The 22,704-nt window shown below is 37.3% G+C and overlaps 4 protein-coding genes across 7 annotated transcripts; 3 read left to right on the plus strand and 1 right to left on the minus strand.

Annotated features, from left to right (window-relative positions):
* The first annotated feature begins 851 nt into the window (after window positions 1–851).
* On the plus strand, window positions 852–9,563 carry LOC108598358 (sulfate anion transporter 1). 3 transcript variants are annotated; one of them, XM_017984976.2, is made up of 5 exons: window positions 852–1,273; window positions 6,340–6,641; window positions 6,705–7,386; window positions 7,456–8,199; window positions 8,265–9,563. In XM_017984976.2, exons 2-5 carry the CDS (start codon window positions 6,616–6,618, stop codon window positions 8,991–8,993), a joined length of 2,181 nt encoding a protein of 726 aa, XP_017840465.1. In that variant the 5' UTR covers window positions 852–1,273; window positions 6,340–6,615; the 3' UTR covers window positions 8,994–9,563. The 3 variants fall into 3 exon arrangements, with proteins under 3 accessions (XP_017840465.1, XP_017840466.1, XP_017840467.1); XM_017984977.2 differs by having other exon boundaries at window positions 852–1,110; XM_017984978.2 differs by lacking the exon at window positions 852–1,273 and adding an exon at window positions 6,000–6,083.
* A 3,600-nt stretch (window positions 9,564–13,163) lies between these two features.
* On the plus strand, window positions 13,164–16,572 carry LOC108598372 (CD151 antigen). The gene is made up of 7 exons (XM_017984994.1): window positions 13,164–13,302; window positions 13,803–14,025; window positions 15,144–15,230; window positions 15,295–15,486; window positions 15,550–15,645; window positions 15,711–16,007; window positions 16,078–16,572. The coding sequence occupies exons 3-7, from the start codon at window positions 15,153–15,155 to the stop codon at window positions 16,123–16,125; spliced, it is 711 nt and encodes a 236-aa protein (XP_017840483.1). The 5' UTR covers window positions 13,164–13,302; window positions 13,803–14,025; window positions 15,144–15,152; the 3' UTR covers window positions 16,126–16,572.
* Window positions 16,566–20,486, minus strand: LOC108598360 (arylsulfatase B). 2 transcript variants are annotated; one of them, XM_017984980.2, is made up of 6 exons: window positions 20,415–20,486; window positions 19,585–19,811; window positions 18,226–18,385; window positions 17,688–18,173; window positions 17,459–17,616; window positions 16,566–17,401 (listed from the first exon to the last, which is right to left on the minus strand). In XM_017984980.2, the coding sequence occupies exons 2-6, from the start codon at window positions 19,699–19,701 to the stop codon at window positions 16,580–16,582; spliced, it is 1,743 nt and encodes a 580-aa protein (XP_017840469.2). In that variant the 5' UTR covers window positions 19,702–19,811; window positions 20,415–20,486; the 3' UTR covers window positions 16,566–16,579. The 2 variants fall into 2 exon arrangements, with proteins under 2 accessions (XP_017840469.2, XP_017840470.2); XM_017984981.2 differs by having other exon boundaries at window positions 20,411–20,459.
* A 1,122-nt stretch (window positions 20,487–21,608) lies between these two features.
* LOC108598019 lies at window positions 21,609–22,180 on the plus strand. The gene is given in 2 exon segments (XM_017984633.2): window positions 21,609–21,656; window positions 21,658–22,180. Coding segments are annotated over 2 exon segments (546 nt in total). The 3' UTR covers window positions 22,156–22,180.
* Window positions 22,181–22,704: the final 524 nt, after the last annotated feature.

Genomic DNA, 22,704 nt, shown 5'->3' on the forward strand with positions numbered 1-22,704 from the left:
TACTGAGTGTGGCCAGTGGGAGTAAATCTTTAATCATGTTAACCATATGCAAAGCATACAAATTACCTTTCCGTTTGCTATTGCAAATTGCAATTTGTTATTGCAAATATTGCAAATTTAGCTGCTATGTATTAAACAATGTTTAAATTACAAGTTTTTGTCCACTGTTCTCAGCTGTTTGTAAATGGAGCTGCCAGCGTGGGAAGCTTTAGCGTAGTGGCAACGCCAGACTGCTTAGAATCCAGCTGAGAAATTCTATTTGACAAATATTAAATTAAATGCATAAAAATATGCAAATAACTCAGTGTAAACAAAATAAGATAGCCGTGATAAACAGTTTACTAAGGTATTACAATAAAAAATATGCTGGAATTATCAATTAACTGTGCTACTTTGAAAGCAATAACAAAACAGCCGAGTGATGTACAGTGGCTCACAGCTTTATTCGTCCATTCGTAAAAAATGTACTTTAGTGCTGCATTAAGTAAACGTTTGATTTTACTTATTATTATAAGAAACAGTAGGTAAACATATCACTAATATCTCTATAATGATCTACAGTTCAGAAACAAAAAGAATTAAACATTTCTTTAGATCTATATATACATAGATCGCATTTTCAAACGGTCAAATCTAAAATTTAAATAAATCTCCAATTATTTCAATAAAGTCTCGCGATGCAACAGAAGACAATGGAAGAGGTCCGCGGCCTGTATATTTGTTGGCTTTTGTTTCGTCAATTTGGCAGTATAAAACATTTTTCAGCGGCTGAGCGCCACTGTAGCTGGGGGACTTTGTGCTGGGCGCTGCTAAGTTGGCGTTAAAGCTGCAAGTGTTAAAAGCTTTCAGTTTCAGTGGGTCATTGGTTGTCGCTGGCTGTGTTTGATTCGCCCGCTCGTTCGCGTGTCTGTTTGCTTTTGGCGCGAGCGTTTTTATTTTGGCAACAAACAACAACAATAATTTCAACTACAAACACGGGGTAGCGTGACAGTGTCGCAAGCATCGAAAGAAGCAGTGGCTGGCGATTGAATAACAAACAAAGAACCAAATAAACGAAACACAACGGAATGCCTAAAAAGACTTAAAGTTATTATTTGTTAGCATTCAATTGTAAGCTATAAAAGTAAATCCACAAATATTTAGTTAAAGTTCAATTTGTTCAATGCACGCGTACAGAAAGTGTTAATCAGTATTTTTATTGGCAACAAGTGCGACGATAACAGCAGTCAAAGCAAGAAATAAATAACTAAGTTGGCGCTATCAAAAGTTGAAGGTGACAATTGTCTACAAATTACAAACAACAATAATAACAAAAACAACTGTAGTTGCCAACAACAAATGACATTAGGTGGCTAAAGCTTAATTATTTATAGTAATTTTATATTTTATGCTTGTCGATCACGGGTTATACATACACATGCAAACATTCATATGTATACATATATGAATAAAAAAAGATATTGCTTTAATATTGATTCTATTGCGACGCTTTTCATTGTCAATTTGGGCCAATCAAATTAATTGTCAATTATTTTTTCTTGCACTTTTGCTTTGTTTTGCTTTCTATGTAGCCACACAAATTCTGAGCTCTCAGTCGCTCTTTCCGCCTTGACCCTGTCCCCCAAAGCAACTGAGTGCAAATGCACTTACAAATATTTATAGACTACAAGTGTATGTGTGTGTGTGTGTGAGAGTTTGCATTTCTTTGCTGTTTTTTTTTTTTGTTTTTAACCTGTCGCATCACAAATACCCTGTTGACATCTATCTCACATTGTATTATGAGCCTAAACGAATGCTCTTGTGTTTAAAGCTTAATTAATTGATAAAGAAATACTTGTGTTAATATAATCAAAGGTGTATATGCATACATATAGAGTTAAGTTCAGGTGGTATATTGGTAGTCGAGCTGTGGGGCCAGTACTCAGTAGACTGATTTTATTGTGCGTTTTACTCATTTAGTCTGGTCAATTACCTTGCGTGTTGAGACACATTTGGCTGGGGGCTTTCCGGTGTATATAGGATACGTAATTATATACATACTTATTACCCGTGTACACAAGTACGCTTGAGATTGATTATCAGTCAGTTATTAACTTTAACAGCAAAGCGTTTTTAAAATATGTTAGTAAACCCCCAGCTGGCAATACAATATCGCAAATTTCACTTAAGCAAACAGTAGCGGCAGCTGCGGAATTCCAACAAAGGAAACTTAAGCCTGGTTTTATGTGCTAAAATGGGCGCGATATCTTCGTTGAGTAATGTTTTTCGTTAGAAAATCAATTTCTTAGCAATAATTAAGTAAACTCATATAATTTTGAATAGAGCAGACACATAGTATTTGCTTAAACCTAATCCACAGTATAAAAAGCTTGTACTTGAAATAGAAATGTCGTAAACATTACTTTATACCAGATATTTACATATACTGTTTACAATTGGCTTGCGCCATTTGCTCAGTATAAAAATGGCAATAAACTCGAAAAGCAAAGTGCTTTGTAACAAGTTTTAAAACGAAGAGCGTACATCACGTACAGAGTGAGAGAGAGAGAGAAAGGGACCCTGGGTCGTTGGATGTTTGTTGGGTGGAGTTGCTCTCGAATCCGTTGCCCTAATTGACTTATTTACTTCGTTTCTATGACGTTTGTCATAACTTTACTACGTAAGCAACCGAGAACGAGTTTCTCTGTACATTCGAAACAAATATAAAAAAAACTGCACAATCGACAATTCTTCTGATAGCTCAGCAAAGCAAACACACAATGTAAATCTCGCCTATTCACACACATTGTGTATGTATGCTATACTAGATAAAATGGCATAGTTTTCTATAATACTAGCATGCCGCATTTACCTGATACCGTTGCACAGCTAACACATGCAACTGTTGCATGCGCACGAGAATACAATACCTCACTGATAAGCCCTTCATAGTCCCCAAACCCATTAATCTCATTTGTAATACATATAATACAAAAGCTACTGTAAATTTGCTTCTGCTCTTCATTTAAATGGGTTTCGACATTATCAAGTTCAATTATTGTTGCCCCGTTGATTAGTCATTTTTTTGTTTGAATGACCTTAAGCCTTTATGAGTGAGCGCTTTAATTATTGATAGTGGAATATTTTTAGGCATTGGGCTCTGTTATTTTGCTGATCGTTAAATGTTTGAGGCCGTTATTAGTGTGCAAATATTAGTTTTTTAGTTCTTGATTTTATTTTGTTCACACAAGCTTAAATTATATAGCTTTATCTCTAATAAACTTAAATAAATATTAACTTGATGTATATGTATGTTTATAAGATTATCAGCTGAACGTTCATCAACTTCATTATTAGCTTTAGTTTTCTTTATCACTTTAATATATAGCTCAATGCAGTCAAATTATTTAAGATGCTGCTGTGACTAAATTATTTTCAACTTTAGTTTTATTTAATAGTGCAACAAAGTTGGTGCAGTTTCGTGAAATGTTACAAGTACGCTCTAAGTAAAAAACATGCGATGGAAAATTCTTAAAAATAAGAATGAACTTCGCTAAATTTTTGACTTATTAATTTTATTTCCATGGGGCTTTTGATAAGCAAGAGCTGAATTTGTTTTTGATAAAGCAGCTAACGCTAATTGTCACATGAAGCTCTTAGGTGCCCCTTCAGTTCCTAACGGCAGCATCCAAAATTCAATTCGACTTTTTTACTATACTTGTATTAATTTGTCATGTCACATTTATACCCAAATAAAATAGACTATGTAACGTTTGTATATGAATGTCAAGTACATTTATTTATACACTTTGACATTTTTGTAAAAAATGGAAAAAGGGTATTATGAAGTTCTCAAATGTATGTAACAGGGAGAAGAAGGCGTCGCAGACCCCTTAAAGTATATATATTCTTGATCAGCTCGACGAGCTGAGGCGATATAGCCATGTCCGCCTGTCCGTTCGTCCGTCTGTATGATTGCGTGTTTCTCAGCAACTATAAGAGCTAGAGCAACAAATTTGGTATACAGGCGCCTCTATCCAGGACACTACGCTTTATTTTATTTTTTTATTTCCTCCCCCCCCCCCCCCCCCCCTTCGCCCCCCCCCCAAACGATATTAGGCAGTACAAAAATCTTTAAATCTGAATAAATCACAAATTGCCTAATCATTTTCGAACCGATAGTGAACGAATCGACAAATAACTTGAGAGAATTATTTACTTTTCAATTTTCAATATAGACAGCGGGGTGCACGTGTTGACGCGCCATACAAACGTCGCTGCCGACGCTACCGATGAACAGCTGTGACGCGTCCGCTGTTTTGTGTGTATGTGTTTGTGATAGCATGCGTGTGTTTGCTGCGATGCTCTAGTTAAAGTGTATTTAAAAGTTGGTGGCGTCCAACTTTAATTTGTCCACTTGTTATATATAGAAAAGAGTTGTTGAATATGTAACAGACAGACCGCATAAGGTATATATGTTTTTGATGAGCAAAGCAAACTGAGTCGATTGAGCCATGCCCAGCTTTCCTGTCTGTATGAGCAACAATAATTCAGAGACTATAAGAGCTAGAGAAATTTGTTACAAGGATACTCAATTTTATTTCCCTTATTTTTGTTATTCTCCAGTATTTCGATACCCTAGTTAAAGAGTATAAAAAAATTGGCTTCCTAATTTTAATCCGTTCTTGTTTAATTTAAAATACATTTTTTTTATGTAAAGCTTTTAATCTTTAAGAAGATTATACATTTGGAATAAATCGCTTTCTGCTTAAAATGTTAAAAATATAAAGCTAAAAAAAAAACAGTTTAAATTGTAACTAAAAAATTCTGTTGAAAAATTAACAAATTAATTCTAATTTAAAAAAAAAAATTGTTTTTACAATAGTTATATACATACAAACGTCAAATATAATGTAACTGTTATTATCCTAAATTAAGAATTGCTAGTGGAACTAATAAGCTTACGGTTTTTGGCTTAGTAGAAACTAAACCTGTTTAGGTTGTATCTAAAATTTATTTATACATATTATTTAATTTGTTTGCTGTATTGATGTCAAGGTAAATTATTGTTTTTGCTAGTTCAATTTCTCTTTTTGAAGTACTTGCTGTGCTCTCTCTCATTTTAATTTAAAATAATAATAATTTAATTTTTATTAAATTTCGTTGAATTTACATTTCGAATCTTGTCAATTGAACCACTTGATCTCAGGTTGAGCTTGCATTGAAGGCAATGTTCCCATGGATCTTTATATCATAAAGATGTGTATGCCGGCAATACTTAACCTAGTGATCCGTAGCGTAGCGTTGAACTTGACCTTGCACTTCTCGGACATTAAGCAATGCATGTGGCTGCAAGTCAATGTTTTATATATCAATTTTGTAAGCGTTTAGTGAAGTGGCTTAACCGGTTAAACGTCTTTTAGTTATTTTACATTTGTAAATTCGAATTTTAGCGTTAACTGTGTCTAACAGTCGTGAGGGTAAAATACATTTTGGGAATTGACTCACCCATTCGTGTTAATGTGCCAAACAAATTATGTGGTCTTTAAAACTATTTGGTGCTGCAATTAGCATGTCTTTCACCGGAAAATATGAAATATCAAAATATGAATTTACTACTAATACAGGTTTGCTCAGGGTCTAGCGCCATATGTTCAAGTGCGTGATAACAAAAGCAAGCAAAGTACAAATGATATTTAACACGACTAGACGTCAATAGACAATTTGTAGGCAACGCTGCGTATGCGTAATCAGGCTGACAGATAAGCGTTTAGCAAGTGCTTGCTACTCGAAAGATATTTTCTACTCTGTTTTTTTTTGTCTAAGTTCGATTACTCTGGGCATGTGAATACCATGATATGTACAATTAGCTGTTGGTGTTAATTTGACCAAAATTAACCGATTGCCACCACAATCTGTAAATACGAATATAAATATATACATATGTATATAGTTGCTGTGTTTGTATTTGTAATTATACTCGCGCTAACTGAGAAATTGCCAAGTGATGTTTTAGTCGTGTTTTGTGTGTCAACGAAGTTGTGTGCAAAATTATAGAATCAAAAAGGAAAAATGTGTTGATAATTTGCATTATAATCTAACAGGTGATAGCAAACTGATAATTATAGTTAAGTTAGCAACGTGCCCGGCTAGCATTACATATTTAATTGACTTTGTCAATGAAATATTGAATTGTTATTGATGGAAAAATTTTTATATATTTTAAACAGCGTTCGGTAATCGGTAGTTAAAGATACTGTAGCTGAAGTGTTTTGCAAAGATTTCATCTAGCAAGTCACATTGTGACTGTTTCTCTATATCTTATCATTATAATATGCTGTTCCTTTCTGTTTTTTGTAGCAAAATCACAAATATTTTAAATGTGCGTGGCAGCATATAAAAGACTTACAACAGCGACGGTCAGCAGATACTGAAGCTGGTACTTTATTAATACCCCTACGGTGTGAGGCTAACAGGGAACAGTTGAGTAATAATCAGGAGCAATTGCTACCAATAACTGAACTGAGGGACGCGCTATATCAAAGAGATCTACAAAGACATTGCTACACCGACGCAGATGTGGCAAGGAGCGAGAAGCAGAACTTAACAGAAGAGCGAGTAGCTGCAGCAGACAACATGCCCAACGAAAAAGAGAGTCCAGAGTAAGTGAAGTTCAACCCCATATTGAAAATATTAAAATAAATACGTTTTTTTCTCTTTTTTAGAAGTAAGCCCCTGAATGGCAACAACAACAATAACAATTGCAAAATCGTAGCCCAAAGTAAACCCAAATTTCAGCCAAAGTACAGTATACATCGGGATGTGCTCACACATGAGGTGGTCATAAAGGATACAGGCTATGGGGCGCGCGACAAGAGCATACCCTCCTCATTGCGTCGCTGCTGGCAGGGATGGAGTTTCTTCTCGCTCTTCACGGGCATTATACCCATCCTGCAATGGTTACCACAATACTCGCTGCGTCGTGACTTGGTCGGTGATATTATAGCGGGTTTTACGGTGGCCATTATGAATATACCTCATGGCATGGCCTATGGCTTGCTTGCTGGCGTTTCGGCTGGCAATGGCCTTTATATGGCTGTGTTTCCAGTGCTAGTTTATATGTTCCTTGGCACCTCCAAACATATATCCATTGGGACATTTGCCGTAGCCAGCATGATGACGCGCAAAGTGGTCTACACCTATGCAAATGTGGAGGATCATCCTGTAGATACAACACTCACTACGCTGGCACCAGCGTCAGCAGATTTGCTGGGAGCAACAACAGCAACGACAATGTTGCTGCTGCAGAATGCAACAACAACAACGGCATTGCCCCTGCTGCCTGACAATCCCATAACGCATGTGGAAGTGGTCACAGCCCTAGCGCTAACAGTGGGCATTGTTAATGTGAGTCTTAGTTGATGGCTAATTCCATTCCGTCCGTTCTAAGTATTAACAAATTCTCTTTATTTGCAGCTACTTATGTCCTTTTTCCGACTGGGCACGTTAGCCTCGCTGCTGAGTGAACCACTGGTGAATGGTTTCACCACCGCCGCCGCCTGTCATGTGGTTAGCGCTCAGCTAAAGGATGTGCTGGGCATTGAAGTTAGTCGCCATAAGGGCGCCTTCAAGATCATTTACACACTGATCGATGTGGTGAAGAATGTGCCACAGACAAATCTGGTCAGCTTTGGCATTTGCATGGGTGTCATCACATTCATGATCATTTGCAATGAATGTCTGAAGCCTTGTCTAAGCAAACGGTGCCGCTTTCCGTTTCCGGGCGAGCTATTCGCTGTCATTGGTGGCACTTTAATCTCCAAGTACTGTCAGCTAAAGCCAAACTTTGATGTAAATTTGGTGGGCACGATACCAAATGGCTTGCCTGCGCTTGCGTTGCCGCGCTTGGATCTGGTGCCTATGGTGGCCATGGACTCAATAGCCATAGCAATAGTTACTTACTCGATTATTATGTCCATGGGTCTAACATTTGCCAAGAAACATGGCTATGAGGTGCGCGCCAATCAGGAGCTATTTGCAATGGGCGTGGGCAATATTGTGGGTGGTTGCTTCTCCTGCTTGCCCATGGCCTGTTCGCTCTCACGTTCTGTCATACAGGAGCAGACTGGTGGTGTTTCCCAAATTGCTTCCTTGGTCTCGGCTTCGCTGGTGGTGGCAACACTCGTGTGGATTGGACCCTTCTTCAACTCACTGCCCAGAGTAGGGATTAATCTGAAATTCAATATATTTTTGTTTAATCTATTATTTTACTTCCGCTCTTGCAGTGCGTTTTGGCCGGCGTTATCATAGTCGCACTGAAGCCAATGTTTATGCAGGTTAAGCAACTGAAGAAATTCTCCAAGCAGGGCAAGCTGGAAATGTTCACCTGGATATCCACATTTTTGTGCGTGGTGCTCATCGACATTGATATTGGTCTGCTGATTGGTGTCTGCATATCGCTGCTGGCTTTATATATTAAAGGTCTCAAGCCCTACTCCTGTCTGCTGGGCTATATGCCTGAGGCGCCTGGCATCTATATGGATATGAATCAGCATCGGAATGTCATGCAGCTGCCAGAGACACATATTTTTCGTTATTGCGGCTCGCTCAACTTTGCCACCAGTATGTTCTTCCGTCGCGCGCTCTACGATGCAATTGGCCTCGATGGGAGCAACAAGAAAAGGATCAGCGTGGCCAAAGACAAGGATACTTATATGCCTGTGTCTCAGAATGGCAAGAACGTTAACGGGCAGCTGGTGGAGTCAACGAATGGGTTCCGATTTCTCATACTTGATTTTTCCATGCTGGGTCACATTGATGTTGCCGGTTGCAGCACTTTGACCGACATTAGCAAGGAGCTTAAGGCACGTGGTGGACGCCTACTTCTGGCTAGTCCTGTAGATCGCGTATACGATACGTTGGTGCATAGCATGGCGCTGAGCGAGGGCCCTTTTGAGATCTTTCCTACGCTGCACGATACCGTAGAATATGCAAATGCCTGCCGCACTGCGTGAGTTACTCCCAATGCGATTTGTGATGTCACAGTGATAGCTACATATACTACATAAATGTGAATTGTAGCAGCAACTTTAGACCGTTATGAGCTAAGTTTCCTTTTAAAGGTTGTTGCCGTCTTAACAATCGTAGAGATTTAGGCTAAGTATTGCTTAAGTATCCTACCAAAATGTCAGAAACAATAACTATTTTGTACTTAAAGTAACAAATTGCCAACGCCCCAACATTATTGGGGCATTGGGTATCTACAACTGTGCACCGCCGAGCAACTGTAATTGTAAATATATATATACCATAATACATAAATATATGTAGAATGTACACAGATATTTTGTGCAACTTGAACTGAAATGATGACAACCAAAATAGACGAAGACGGAGATGAGAAAGAAATATATTCAACTAGACGGCTTTGCCCCCGAATGGAGATAAGAAAGTATTATTTTTAACTAGAGGGCTTTGCCCATACTCCGCCCGCCTCGCGAGCTCCGTCAACGACCAGTTTTTACATATTAAAAAGTCGGTTCGCTGTTAAAGTCTTCTCTAAAATAAAATCTGTTTCCGTCTTATATCAGTTTAAGTGTTTGCATTAAATCCTTCTAGTTAAAAAAAATAATAAGTGCTAAATGTCATTTAAATTGTTTAGGAAATGTGTACATATGTATTTTATAGATAATGTAAGAAAGCGATACAAAGTGCATACAAACACAAACAGTTTTACAAAATTCGATCTTTTCTTTTCGGTAATTTTTGAAACATAATCTGACATTTTTCGATAGCTTCTCATATTTCGATTTTAGGGAAATATTTACTATATAGGAAATTTTCCAGAATGGTCAATCGCAGCCAGAAAATTGAAAGTCTAAAATAATTTTTTTTCATAGTTTTATATCTATTATATTTAACTTATATATGCATATTTTACATTTATTTATAACACATATTGATATATTTCAATGCAAAGTCAGAAACGTGTTAAAGAAAGACATTTTGCGTTGATATTCGCTCTTTTAAATCGCAGTTGATATTCCAAGAATATAAAACAAATGTAAACGAAACGATGCGATAGTTAATAACGGCAAGGTTTTTATCAGCTCATCAGTTTCTATCACTGTCGTGTGCGACATTGAAAAAGATCATTTGTAATCGGTGCATTCAAAGTTTTGGTCTAATGACCATCCAATATTGTGTCCAAACATATTTAATACATATATGCCCTTCTAATTTACTTAAAAAGTACAAAAACAACTTAAGAACTGTAATGGAAAAAAATGTTAAACATTATTAAGAGCTATTACTACATAACACTTTAAATTTAATTGCCTTAAAATCTTTCATCACGCTTCGCTGAAATCAGTGCTTGAACTGGTTTTCAAAAAAGCGACTTTGGTTTTTGTCGTGTGCAAATGTCTAACATTTTTGAGATTGTCTTGAAAACAAAGAATTTTCCAAAATCGGTCGTAGCACCAATTATAGAGCTAACCAAGATCTATAAGTTTCTTATTTTGTAAAAATAAAATAATGTCTTGGCACATGGCTTTTTATCGGTTTGAGTGCGTACAAATGTCGCATTCGACATCAGAGAATTTCCCATATTATCTTTAACACTTTTCGATAATTGTTTAAAACTTTTATATTTATCAATAACTTTTGAATTTATCAATATTTATTGACCTGCCTCTACATGGGTGATTTTTAGAAAAATTTGAGATTTGAACTCTTGCCGTTCGTGACATTTCTTCTATTAAGAAAAATTTAAGTTAATTTGAACGTGGCTGAACGTACTCAATATACTCAAAAGCAATATTTATTTAGAGAAAATTGAAAATTTCAATTGTCAATAGACAATTTGAAGGCAACGCTGCGTATGCGTAATCATGCTGACAGATAAGCGTTTAGTAAGTGGTTGCTACTCGAAAGTTATTTTGTACAGTATTTTTTGGTCTAAGTTCGATTACCGGTGAAATTTACAAAAATTGCTCAGCTCAGAAAGTTTAACTCCTGTAAATTCGACTGTACAGCGACCACCCGTTTCCTGTCACCCATCAGTACAAATTCCTTACGACATATGGTGTTTTTAATGTATGCATTTAATATCAAAGTAGATTTTTGCATTGCTTTTCAGGAATTCAAATAATTTTGATTTTGGATTACTACTTTGTACATGTAAAATATTTAGGTTTCGCCTAAAAGAATGCCTTAAAATATTGACTTTAATCAGTCTGTCTTCAGGGCCCATCACTACTGAACGGAAATGACGACTCAGCCTCAACGTCAGTGCGAGCGGCTCTCTCATTCCAGCTGCGTTCCCTTTGTGTGCAATTCAACTGCGAGTCGGTAAAACTTCGTCTTGGCTCATCGTCACGTATAATCAACAAAGCTGACACCGAGCAATTAGCAAGCACATGACTAAGACTTAGTATTTTCGGCTGTTAGCGCGCTTAATTTGTTTGCCTGAAACGCTCTTCAAATATGTGGGAGGAAGCCACTGCTGGTAAACAATTACTTTAAACAATTGTAACATTTTTGTAGGGCTAATTTGTTATCGAATAGTAAATATCCAGTGTAATAAAAGTAAGGTCAAGCATTGCACTTGGGAAATACTGAACATTGGTCATAAGTGTTGACTATTGAGAATCAGATAAGCAGGACTGGCTTGCGTACTTGTGGTTTAGTTTTAAGCTTAGGTTTCAAAATTCCTTTACTTTTAGTTTACAAGGTGACAAATGATTGAGGGCAGGCATATAAGATAGCGCTGGTAAAAAATTAATAATAAAGGCAAATTTATATTTATAATTGACTGAAATTATATCAATCAAAACACACAGCCCTAACATATCTATTGTATCTTGCATCCATATACATGTTTTAAGCTTTAAATTCTTACAACTTCCCTTTCATTGTTCAATTGGTTTTAACATTGAGCTGCGTACTCTTGGCACTGCAATTGTTGTAGAACCTTGAACAATTAGCGGTTTCATTAAGTTGGACAAACAAATTGGTTACCCAAATACTCACTTACTTGAGTGAAGCAATTTCGGTTTCAACAACTATTTACATGCTAAGGTCAAAGTTGGCAAAGGCCGCTAGTGGAAGTTTACTCCACCCCCAAGCCAGCCAGACGAAATGCCTAATTTGCTGAGTGTTGTCTCTATGAAATTGCTGACTTGGTTAGCACTTTTATGGCTGTGTTAACACCAACTGCTACTCTCCTCCTCCCTCTCAGCTCTCAGTGTGGTATAAATAGAAAAACAATTACTGTGCCTGTTAATAATGTTGTTGCTGTTGTCAACCATTTTGCATCAAGCACACGCTGTGGGAACTTTTTGCGTTTTATAGACACTATAAAAGTTTATAGCTGTAAAAATGCACATATATTTTTGAGTCAGCTCACAAAATATTTCATGAAGCTGCCAAGCAATCGAAGCCATGAAGAGCATTTGCATTTTTAATAAAGTTTTTAATTTATTGTTTGACTGAATGATATAGAATTTCGTGTATTTATGTGATTAATCATTAATGTGAGTGCAAATCTATTTAAGTATTTTGAAGGTGACAAGCGTTAAATTGTTGCACTTAAATAAATTAAGATGTTAAGAATTTGTAGAATTGGGCAGGAAATTACGCATACGGAGTTTCTTAATAACTCACACGACAATTCTTATCTTATATGTACATATTCGTTTTTTGGAAAAAGGTTTTGAAATCGATGAGCAAGTAAAACACATTTCTAATTTTTCAAGTGCGTACCCGTACTTAGAAAAAATTGCATAAACTTAAACAAAGGTTGTCGCTATGGAAAAAAAGCTTCGCGCTCAAAACATGTTTTGTTTACTCAATATATTTTCACATGCTGAGCCACAGACACACAACTACAAAAATAACAACAAAAGCAAAAGTAAAAACTGAGACACTCAGAAGTATTTGCGCTTTGTAAGCATAAAGCCGACTCTCAAACTCACGAGCGAGCGAGCGCGTGCTCTCTTTCTTCACGAGAGTGAACTCTGCCTCTCTCATCGCCCGTCTCTTACGCGCGCATTTGGCGTAAGCTGAGCTTTGGCGACTGTCGAAGACAACATTATTGTAATTTAGCTGAGAGCCAGCAAACAACAAAGCTCTTTGTAAGCGAAACTTATAAAAAACCGCACACTTGTTCCCACAACCAGTTCCAGGCGATCGCTCGTGCGGTGGATACGGTGAAAATAAATACGACTAGTACGATTATTATTTTGGACAGACTGCTGCCGTCGCCAAAAAGTGTTAGAAAAACTTTGTAAAAACAGCAAATAATAATATATTTGAGTTAAAGTGAGTTGAATTTTAACATAGAATGGAGATTGGGTCTGTGTGCAGCAGCAAAAAGACTATGACAAAAGGATAAGTGCTAAAGGCTGACATAACGGGCAGCGTGCATAAAAGCAATTTGATAAAGTTGCTTGCCGTGGAATAAAACAACAACCTGCACATTACGCATATGAATAAAAACTCATTAACAATTAAGCGCTGACAAAGGCCAATGAAATTGAGTGTAAAATATTATAAAGCCAAAGAATTAATATTATTCGCAGCCTACGGAACTCGCAAAAATTTGTTTATAAACAAACCATTATGTAAATTAGCAAAGCAAAATCGTCGAGTGTGTGAAATAAAACTGTAAAATAAGCATAACAGACATGTGATAAGCAAATGAGACAATACTAATTAACATTTAATATGAAAGCCCAAAACAGGGACAAATAATTATGGAAACTCAATAAAGTTCAATAGCAAATATAATTTAAAAGCGTTTTCCATACTTTTCTTTGTAGCCACCGTCGCACCGCCGCAACTCTTGCCAGTTTGCCGTCCCGCCTTAAAACTTATACCATTTGCAGCGCTTTGGGTAACCAAGTGTAACCAAACAAAATAAAACACCAACAACAACAGCAACAACAACAACAAAAAAATTGTTTATTATTGAATTTGCAACGAAAAGCCGTCAAAATTGGTTACCTAACGAAAACTTCGTTTGTACTACGGGAAGGCAATAGAGTAAGTCATTATAATAAATTCAATACAGTACACTTAGAAAAATCATTAATTGACATCAAAAAGAATAGAACAAAATTGATAATTAGCATGCTGAGACTAAATAAATATTCATTTTCTTCGAGTAATGGTTTCGTAAATTATAATAAGAATAGCTATACTCAGCAGTTTCGAAAGGGTCATCGATCCAGGTAAAACTTTTAAGAAATTTAAAACATTATCGAAATATGAACATTAAATTAAGTAATAATACGAATTTGCATTTGTCAGTTAGTCATACACTTTGTACTCTCAGCAACCCCCATTTTAATGCGACTCAGATACTACTGTCATCTACACGAGTGTTCCACACCGTCGTAGTAGTTAATAAGTACACGAAATTGAAACAACAACAAATTAAATCATCTCGACAGTGTGAGAATATTGTTATGTTTTTGTTTTATTTTTTTTAATAACCGCAATTAACTGACGAACTTCTAGGGGCTCATTTAAATTTCAAAAGTACAGCTTATAGCTGAGATGTCATTTAGATAGGTTACGAATAGTAAGAAGTATATTAAGCTTACTCATCAGCGTGTGTGGGGCGTGCTATGTAATTACATTTAATTTATATGCACACAGCATAAGAGCTGTTTAAAAAATGATTGAATGTGTATGCACATAATTAATCAACCCAATTACTTAGAAACAACAAGTATTTAAATGAGCACTGTCACTATTTTGACTTATAAGTAGCTCAAATGCATTAGGCTCGCACAGTGGTTTCAACTAGCTAAATTCCCAAGCAGCTGAGCACATACATACATATGTACATATATGTATGTATATATGTAGATAAATAACAACAGCAGCAACTACAATGTGAGCTTCGCCTCAGTTACGTGTAAAGTTTGACGTCGACGTCGACGTCGACGCTGGCGTTGGCGCTGACGTCTCAAAGTGGGTCATGGTTAAGTGTACTTTAGTCTCAGCTGCTACGCTGCGCATGCGCCGTTCCATTCGCTAGCGTTACGCATTGCTCGCATAGCTGTCGTTTGAACAACGTCTCTAACAGCTGTGAAGCTTACGTTCAACCGTTAATCCATCTCGTTGCTCTCTCTCTCTCTCCATCTCGCCTACAGGACGACGACATGGGCTTCAGTTCGCGCATGGACTGCTGCGGGCAGTTCGTCAAATACAGTTTGTTTATAGCAAACTTTGTGATGTTTGTGAGTAGTTCTTGCTGCTGCGTGAAGCTTCCGTTATACCATAATTGCGTTTTGTGTTCCATAGGTGGGCGGCGCAATTGTATTCTGTTTGACTTTGTGGACGCTAGTGGATCGCAGTTTCGTTAATGAGCTGTTGGGCACGAACCTTTTCTCTGGAGCTGTCTATGTGCTGCTGGTCACGTCAGTTATTATTTGCTTGGTTTCCTTCTTAGGCTGTGTGGGTGCTGGCAAGGAAGTCAAGTGCTTGTTATTAACGGTATGTAAACTTAACTTTTAGCTTCTAAATATTTAACACTAACTCACACATTTGTTTTCGCAGTATTTCATAATTGTGGCTTTGGTTTTCGTCACCATGCTAATCGGCGGCGTTTTGGGCTATGTTTTTCGTGAGCGAGTGCAGCAAACTATGCGACAGGTAGGTTGAGCTAAATCTGAGCTCAAAGTGTAAGAGACATGAACATTTCGAATGTTGACTTTTAGGAAATGCGCTCCACCATGGCCTTGTACGGCAGCCGTAGAGAGATTACACAAGCTTGGGATTTGACGCAGGAGCGTTTGCAGTGCTGTGGCGTGGACACCTGGCACGACTGGAATCGTTATGGTCCTGTGCCAGAGTCCTGCTGTCAGGAGCTGTTTGGTGGCCAGCGCAAGGAGTGCACACTCTTTCCCACCATAACAAATCTGTACAATCAGGGCTGTCTATATACGGCGACCAATTTCATTCGTGATCATGCGGCAGTTATAGGCGGCACATCCATAGCGGTAGCCATACTCATGGTTAGTATCTACAACTAAGCCTGCGCGGCCTTAACTAAGACATACAAAAATATTGTTTTTTTTTCAATAGATCTTTGGCATGATATTCTCCTGTTTGCTATTCAATATGATTGAATAGCGCCACATTGGAGTAGCTGCCGCTACTGCTGCTGCTGCCTCAATAAACACAAAGGAGACCCATTTATAAATAAATCCCAAGGTATTGTCTTAGTGTGAGCACAGAGCTGCGTCTGTCTGTGCTCTGTATTATGTTTATAGAATTATGTACCTTAATTGTATACTAATAGTATATACCTACATATATATATGTATTTACAACGTTATAAATGATTGATAATTGTTAGCAACGGTTGAACTAATTTTGTATTATCCTTTTATATGTTTTGCTGTAATCTAAGTACCAAAAAAGAAATGAAATTTAAATGTTTGTTATATAATAAGTATTTTTGCTACTACTTACTGTTTATAAAGAATCTAAGAGCCAAAAAAATAATTTGCATCAAGCAAACAAGATCTAAATTATGACAATAAACCACTGTCGTTAAAATTTAGACTCCCACACTAATTTATATTTAAAAATAAGTTTGTACAAGAGTTTTTACACATTGCCAAGACCAGCTAAAGATATTTGATTTCGAGGGTTGAGCGCCACTTGAAGTGGGCGCTGTTTCATTCCACCATTCCCAGTGGCCGCCATGCAATGCGGGATTGGCACGATCATCGGCTCGGGGGACACGTGCGCTTGATTTAGCGCCACGCCGATACTCATCCACCTCCTGTGCCAGCAGTTGCAGCTGCAATGGATATACTTCGGCTAGATTGTAATGCTCACAGGGATCTTTGGCCAGATTGAAGTAACAGGCTGCCAGGAGTGGATTGCACTGATAAGCCGTTTGCGTCTTGTTCTCTGCATTGTTGGGACAACGTTGAGTAGCTGCAGCACGTAGCAGCTGTATGTGCTTCTCATTGAGTGCTTTGGAGCCTAGTTGCTGGTTCACTTCAGAGGCAAGCACGAGCTGCGCATAAAACTCACTTTGCGGATCAGTTTCATGCTCAGGCAGCTCACCCAGCCAGTTATCAAAGCGACCCTCAAAGCGACTGCCATTTACATACTTGAGATTATCGCGCATATAGGAAGCATAGCCAAAAACATCATCTAAAACATGTAGCAGCCGCCTAGATTGCGGCTCCAAGTTGCCACTTAGCACATCCCAAACATTAACGCCATCCAGTTGCAGCTCAGCGGGCAGCGAGATTCCCGCCGCTGCACTCAGCGTGGGTAGCCAGTCAATGGCATGTATAGGCTGATTGGACACATAGCGCTGCTGCTGCAGCAAAGGACTCCAGATGGCGCCTGCTGAGCGTATGCCGCCCTCCCAGGGTGATTCCTTTTGCTATAAAATAACATAACTGTAGCTGTTGCCTATAAGGTGTATTTGCTGTATGCTTACGCCACGATACGGATAGTTGGATCCCGAATTGGAGTGTATGCCCAGCGTAGGAGCACCATTGTCCGAATATAGCAGCACTATGCTATGCTCTAGCATGCCCTTGTCCGCCAATGCGCTGATGGTCTGACCCACGCTCTTGTCCAGACTAGACACCATGCCTACAACCAGGGGCCGTATAAGAAACAAGCAAAAACTCTTTAGCCTATCCTGGATAACTGAGCATACTCACCCGCATAGATGCGTCGCTTTGGATCGCTTATGTGCGCAAACTTGGCCACTTCCTCTGGCGGCGCCTGCATGGGCTTATCCTCATTGCCTGTGTGCACTGCTAGATGACTGAGCACCATAAACAAAGGACGACTTTGATCATGTTGCTCTATGATATGACGTGCCTGCGATGTAAAAGCTTCCGTGGCATAAGTCCCATTGTCCTTGGGCCAGCGCTGCAAATCCTGTCGAAAATCTACGCCCACTGTGTAGTTTTTATATAGCATATTATGAGTGTGATCGTAATAGTCTATATAGCCATTATAGTAGCCATAGTGATGATCAAAGCCGCGCATGGTGGGCGTTTGATCCTTGCGCCAAAAGCCCAAGTGCCATTTGCCTATCAAATGTGTGGCATAGCCTGCTTCACGAAAGAATTGTGGCATGAGGCGTTCAGTTAGAGGCAGGCCCCAGGGCTCATCAGGCACAGCCACAAAGTGCTGCATGCCTGTGAAAAAATTGGTGTTAATTGGAGTAGCATACTGAATTAATGGACTAACCTGTGTGTATGGGATATTTGCCAGTGAGTAGTGTTGCTCTGGACGGCGTGCATAGATTGGGCACATAGTATTTGTTGAGAATAATGCCGTTATAGGCCAAAGCGTCTATGTTTGGTGTTACGATTTGATTGGAGCCATGAAAACTAACGTCATTGATGCCCTATAAACATTCAAATATAGATGCTGAGACTATTTAAACAAAATTCAAGTTGGGCGCAACCAACTTTTATATACACTTTGACTAGAGCATCGCAACAAACACACGCATAAACACATACAACACAAACAGCCAACGCGTCAGCAGCAACGCCGCCGCCTGCGTCGGCAGCGACGTTTGTATGACGCGTCAGCAAGCACACCCCGCTGTCTATATTGAAAATTAGAATGTGAATAGCTTCTAAGTTATTAGCCCGCACTTTCTAAAATTCGGTATCGGTCGAAAACATGACCAGGCGATTTTGTGGTTTATTTCAGAATTTTAAATACTTTTTAATGGCTTAAAATCGTTTTTTCCGTTTTGCGGAGGTTTGGATATAGGAGCACCTATACACAAATTTGGTTGCTCTAGCTCTTATAGTTGCTGAGAAACAGTTGCTCAAACATTCAGACGGACAGACGGACATGGCTATATCGACTCAGTTTGTCTTGCTGATCAAGAATATATATACTTTGTGGGGTCTGCCACGCCTCCTCCCTGTTACATACATTTCCACAACTTCATGATACCTTTTTTCCATTTTTTACAAAAATGTCAAAGTGTATAAAAAAAATGCTGATTACGGTCTCATTATTTAACCTTAATGTTAAGAATTTTAAGTCATTTTATTTAATATAAAATTTCTAGGTCTTTATTTTATTTTATTTTATTAAAATATGTTTTAAAATTTTTACACATATTATTGAAAGTTATAGTATTTAATATGAAAAATTACTACACTTTATGGATACTAATATTGTTTAATAAACAAGAATGTATTAAAGTTTTAAGCATTTGATCTAGGGGATCGTAGCAACACACACCCAAATACTCACATAAATTTTATGAGTTTATGTGTATGTATACATATATACATAAACACAGTAGCTTACATCTATATATCAAATTTAATATCTAGATCTTATTGCTCATGCAGGCATATAGGGCTTGATCGCTCTAGTTTGTCTTGATACCCTTATTCAACTTTTTCCGAGACTTTTACCGATCAGGTATATAAATAAAATTATTAAGCTTATGAAAACAATTTTGAATCTTTAGGGTACATACATTTTAATATTTGACAAATAAAAATGAATGTGTCTGAATTTCTTTGACCGCTATTGTATAATTTACGAAGCTATATAAACATTGCTTGCACTTACCATATCATCTATTAATATTATAATTATATTTGGCTTTTTTGTGTTAGCTGTGGCTTTATTCAAATAGAGCAGCAGCATAAGCCCCAGTATATTAAGAAATTGCCTTGATTTAGCCATGTTGCTTGTTTTTGTTTATTGTGCCAGGTAATTATGCGAACACTTTAAAGTCTTATTTTATTGCACTTTCGTAATTTCTTTGCATTAACTTTTTGCAGCTGTTGTATGACCTGAATTTTCATATAACAAATATTAACCAACATGTGTCGAAGTTATTTATAAAATTATTATTTTTATATGCAACAACTAAACAAGGAAAGCGTTTTAGATAAATCATACACTAAACTAAGTGAATAGTACAATAACAGAATCGTAAAGTGTGGTTCTAGATTATTGCTTCAACGTCTAAGGCAGTTAACAACTAAACGATTTTAATTAAAATTTCTTGAATTGCTGCAATTTGGTTGTGAAATAGATAAAAGTATCATAAAACTGTTGTAGCGGTTAAGTACATCGACTGGACTGATAACGTAAACTGGTCTGAGAGGTAGCCTTGGTAAACAGATGTCAGACCACATAGTTCTCAAGCTGTGCAAACTCTGCTCTAATTCACTTTCAATGTAAATTAAGACTGGTTTAGCTATGCAAGTCGCAATTTAATACGCAATTGTCAATGGCAATTTACAATTTTTGCTTAAATTGACATATGTGGTAATATCATGTCGTAAGTCTTTGTCAATTGTAAGGTTTTTCCGTTGATTAGACATTGCATCACTTGAATTAACACTTGGCAAATATTTGCATCTCACTTGCCACAAGTTTCACCCACATACACTTTCCACACCACACAATATTTTTATTGTGGTTGCTTTTACAGCACAGCTGATCCTTACAGTTGTGTCGGCTAACCGCGACTAAGCCCGCTAGTCGCTGTCAGATCTTGTTTTAAGACACCGCACTTGTGACTTTGACTGTGACGTCACGACACGAATGCAAAATGTTAAGCAGTACGAGTTGTGATTCGTGCTCTACGAAAATAAAAATAAAACAATAACAATAAAATACACTGTCGAAAATTTTCATTTATCCACGCTTTTAAGTTGGCATTGGTCAGGGTCTAAACGAAAAGCGTTTGCTGCCATTGATAAGCTGCTCAGTTTGATTAGCAGACGACATCTTAATGTTGATAACAATTAAACTGGTTGTGTGACATGTGCGCGTGTGAATCATAAATTTGAATTGGCCATGCTTCGGCTTAGACAGTAGTCAAACAAAAAGATTGACAAATAAATGTGCGCTTGTCAAATTATATTAATAAGATATTAGATGACACTTTTATGTTTGGCTTTATGTATTAAATGAGATTTATAATATGGTAAAGTGCTTACAATATTATGAGCAAATGTTATATTAAAGTAATTCGAATTTAAATTTAACAGCAATTTAATTGAAAGAGTTTGACTTTCATTATAAACGTTAGAGCTTCAGCTATTGAAATATGAACATAAATATAACTTAAGCTAGCTATTAATAAAAGTGTCGAAGTAAGTTCCATTATATCAAAGCGAATATCTAATCAGTTCAATGAAGAGCAAGAACGCCTTAAATTTAGGTGAAACCAACTTTTTCATACTCTTTGACAAAGCAATCACATACACATACACATACATATACACATAAAAATTTCAGCTTACGTGTCAGAGCAGGATTTCCCCGCTGTCCACATGGAAAATTGAAACTTGAATGGCGAATATGAAAATGAAAAGCGTACTGCTTTGGAGATGAGAGTATGTAACTAAATTTTGTATATCAATACTCTTTAGATCTGCCTGGCCTTTTTCGCCTTATTAAATAAATTTGCACAACTTCATGATACCTAGGGTATATGTAAAACATATATATACAAATGTCAAAAAAGATAAAGAACCCCTCCATAATAACGAAAGCCGAGTCAACAGAGCTATAAAGGCCGTTGGGAAAACAAAAAAATATATTATTCTGAAATTAACTATTGAATAATAATCAACATGAATTCCGTAAGGCATCTGAAAGTTGTTGCGCTCATTTTGGCACAAAATTTTGGTTGCCACAGAATGTGGTGTGTACGACGATACGGATAAGTGGATTATCTCTGGAAAGGCATTGGAATTTCCCAACGATGCTGTGCTGGGTGGCTTTGATGCTGACGGCTTTGACAACTATGTGGGGCGCGTTTACTACAGTAGCAGTAGCGCGGTTTTGCCAGCTCGAGTTGTGCCCGAGAAAGGATACGCCAATTACAACACTGAGTCCGTCGCTAACAAGATTGCATCCTATGAAGTTTTGGTGGCCAACCAAACTGTCAGTTATCACTGGGTGCGCAGCTACGATGGCTACAGGGAGAGGAACGCTGTTTGCGTGGGCACCAATGGCTACAACGATCGTGTCTACGTTTGCCGAGCTCTAACCGATAATGGCCTCTTCATTGGCACACTGTTCTTGGCGGACAGACGCTGCTATATTCGTCTTGAGAACATGCCTCTGAGAACGTTTGACAAATACGAGATGCTAGTCAGAAAGATAAAGTTGGCTTAACGGCAACCTTATGTGATTGAATGTAGCTCGGCTTATAAAATTACAAAGTTATTGCAAAAAATAAAATATTATTGTTTAAAACCAAGCTTAAGAATTTGTTATCTAACATACAATCGATTTCCCCTAAGCTTTCGGATAGAGAAGTATTGGGAGATTTATTTTTCCTGATGAGTCTTGGCAGCGGATAATTTAGTTGTTCCTACTAGATGTCATAAACTTGTAAAAAAATAATTTTTTTTTCCTGTTAAATTTTAGAAAGTTTTTTATTAGAAAAAAATGTCAAAGTGTATTAAAAGGAATTGGTTTTATAATACGATCATTTTAACCAAATCACCAAATGAATTTGTCAAATTTCTATTTCAGCTATAACAGTCGAAATATCCATTTGATTTACAATGCAAAAGCACCGTCGAGTCGAATTATATTATTATCTTAACAGGAGATCTCAGGTGAAATACAAATATGTGTCCAAATCATATCCAAATATATCCTATTAATAATATATAAGTATTTACATGTATGTTCGGGAAAATTTAAGAAACAACTTTA

The sequence above is a fragment of the Drosophila busckii genome, chromosome 3L, assembly GCF_011750605.1.
Source record: "Drosophila busckii strain San Diego stock center, stock number 13000-0081.31 chromosome 3L, ASM1175060v1, whole genome shotgun sequence".
Taxonomy (NCBI): domain Eukaryota; kingdom Metazoa; phylum Arthropoda; class Insecta; order Diptera; family Drosophilidae; genus Drosophila; species Drosophila busckii.

Coding starts and splice junctions, on each gene's coding strand:
- LOC108598358 (XM_017984976.2), top strand. CDS start 6,616: ATGCCCAACGAAAAAGAGAGTCCAGA. Junction 7,387..7,455: donor TAACAGTGGGCATTGTTAAT/GTGAGTCTTAGT, acceptor CTTTATTTGCAG/CTACTTATGTCCTTTTTCCG. Junction 8,200..8,264: donor TCTTCAACTCACTGCCCAGA/GTAGGGATTAAT, acceptor CCGCTCTTGCAG/TGCGTTTTGGCCGGCGTTAT.
- LOC108598372 (XM_017984994.1), top strand. CDS start 15,153: ATGGGCTTCAGTTCGCGCATGGACTGCTGCGGGCAGTTCGTCAAATAC. Junction 15,487..15,549: donor TCAAGTGCTTGTTATTAACG/GTATGTAAACTT, acceptor TTGTTTTCGCAG/TATTTCATAATTGTGGCTTT. Junction 15,646..15,710: donor TGCAGCAAACTATGCGACAG/GTAGGTTGAGCT, acceptor GTTGACTTTTAG/GAAATGCGCTCCACCATGGC.
- LOC108598360 (XM_017984980.2), bottom strand. CDS start 19,701: ATGGCTAAATCAAGGCAATTTCTTAATATACTGGGGCTTATGCTGCTG. Junction 18,174..18,225: donor CAAATATCCCATACACACAG/GTTAGTCCATTA, acceptor ATTTTTTCACAG/GCATGCAGCACTTTGTGGCT. Junction 17,617..17,687: donor AAAGCGACGCATCTATGCGG/GTGAGTATGCTC, acceptor CCCTGGTTGTAG/GCATGGTGTCTAGTCTGGAC.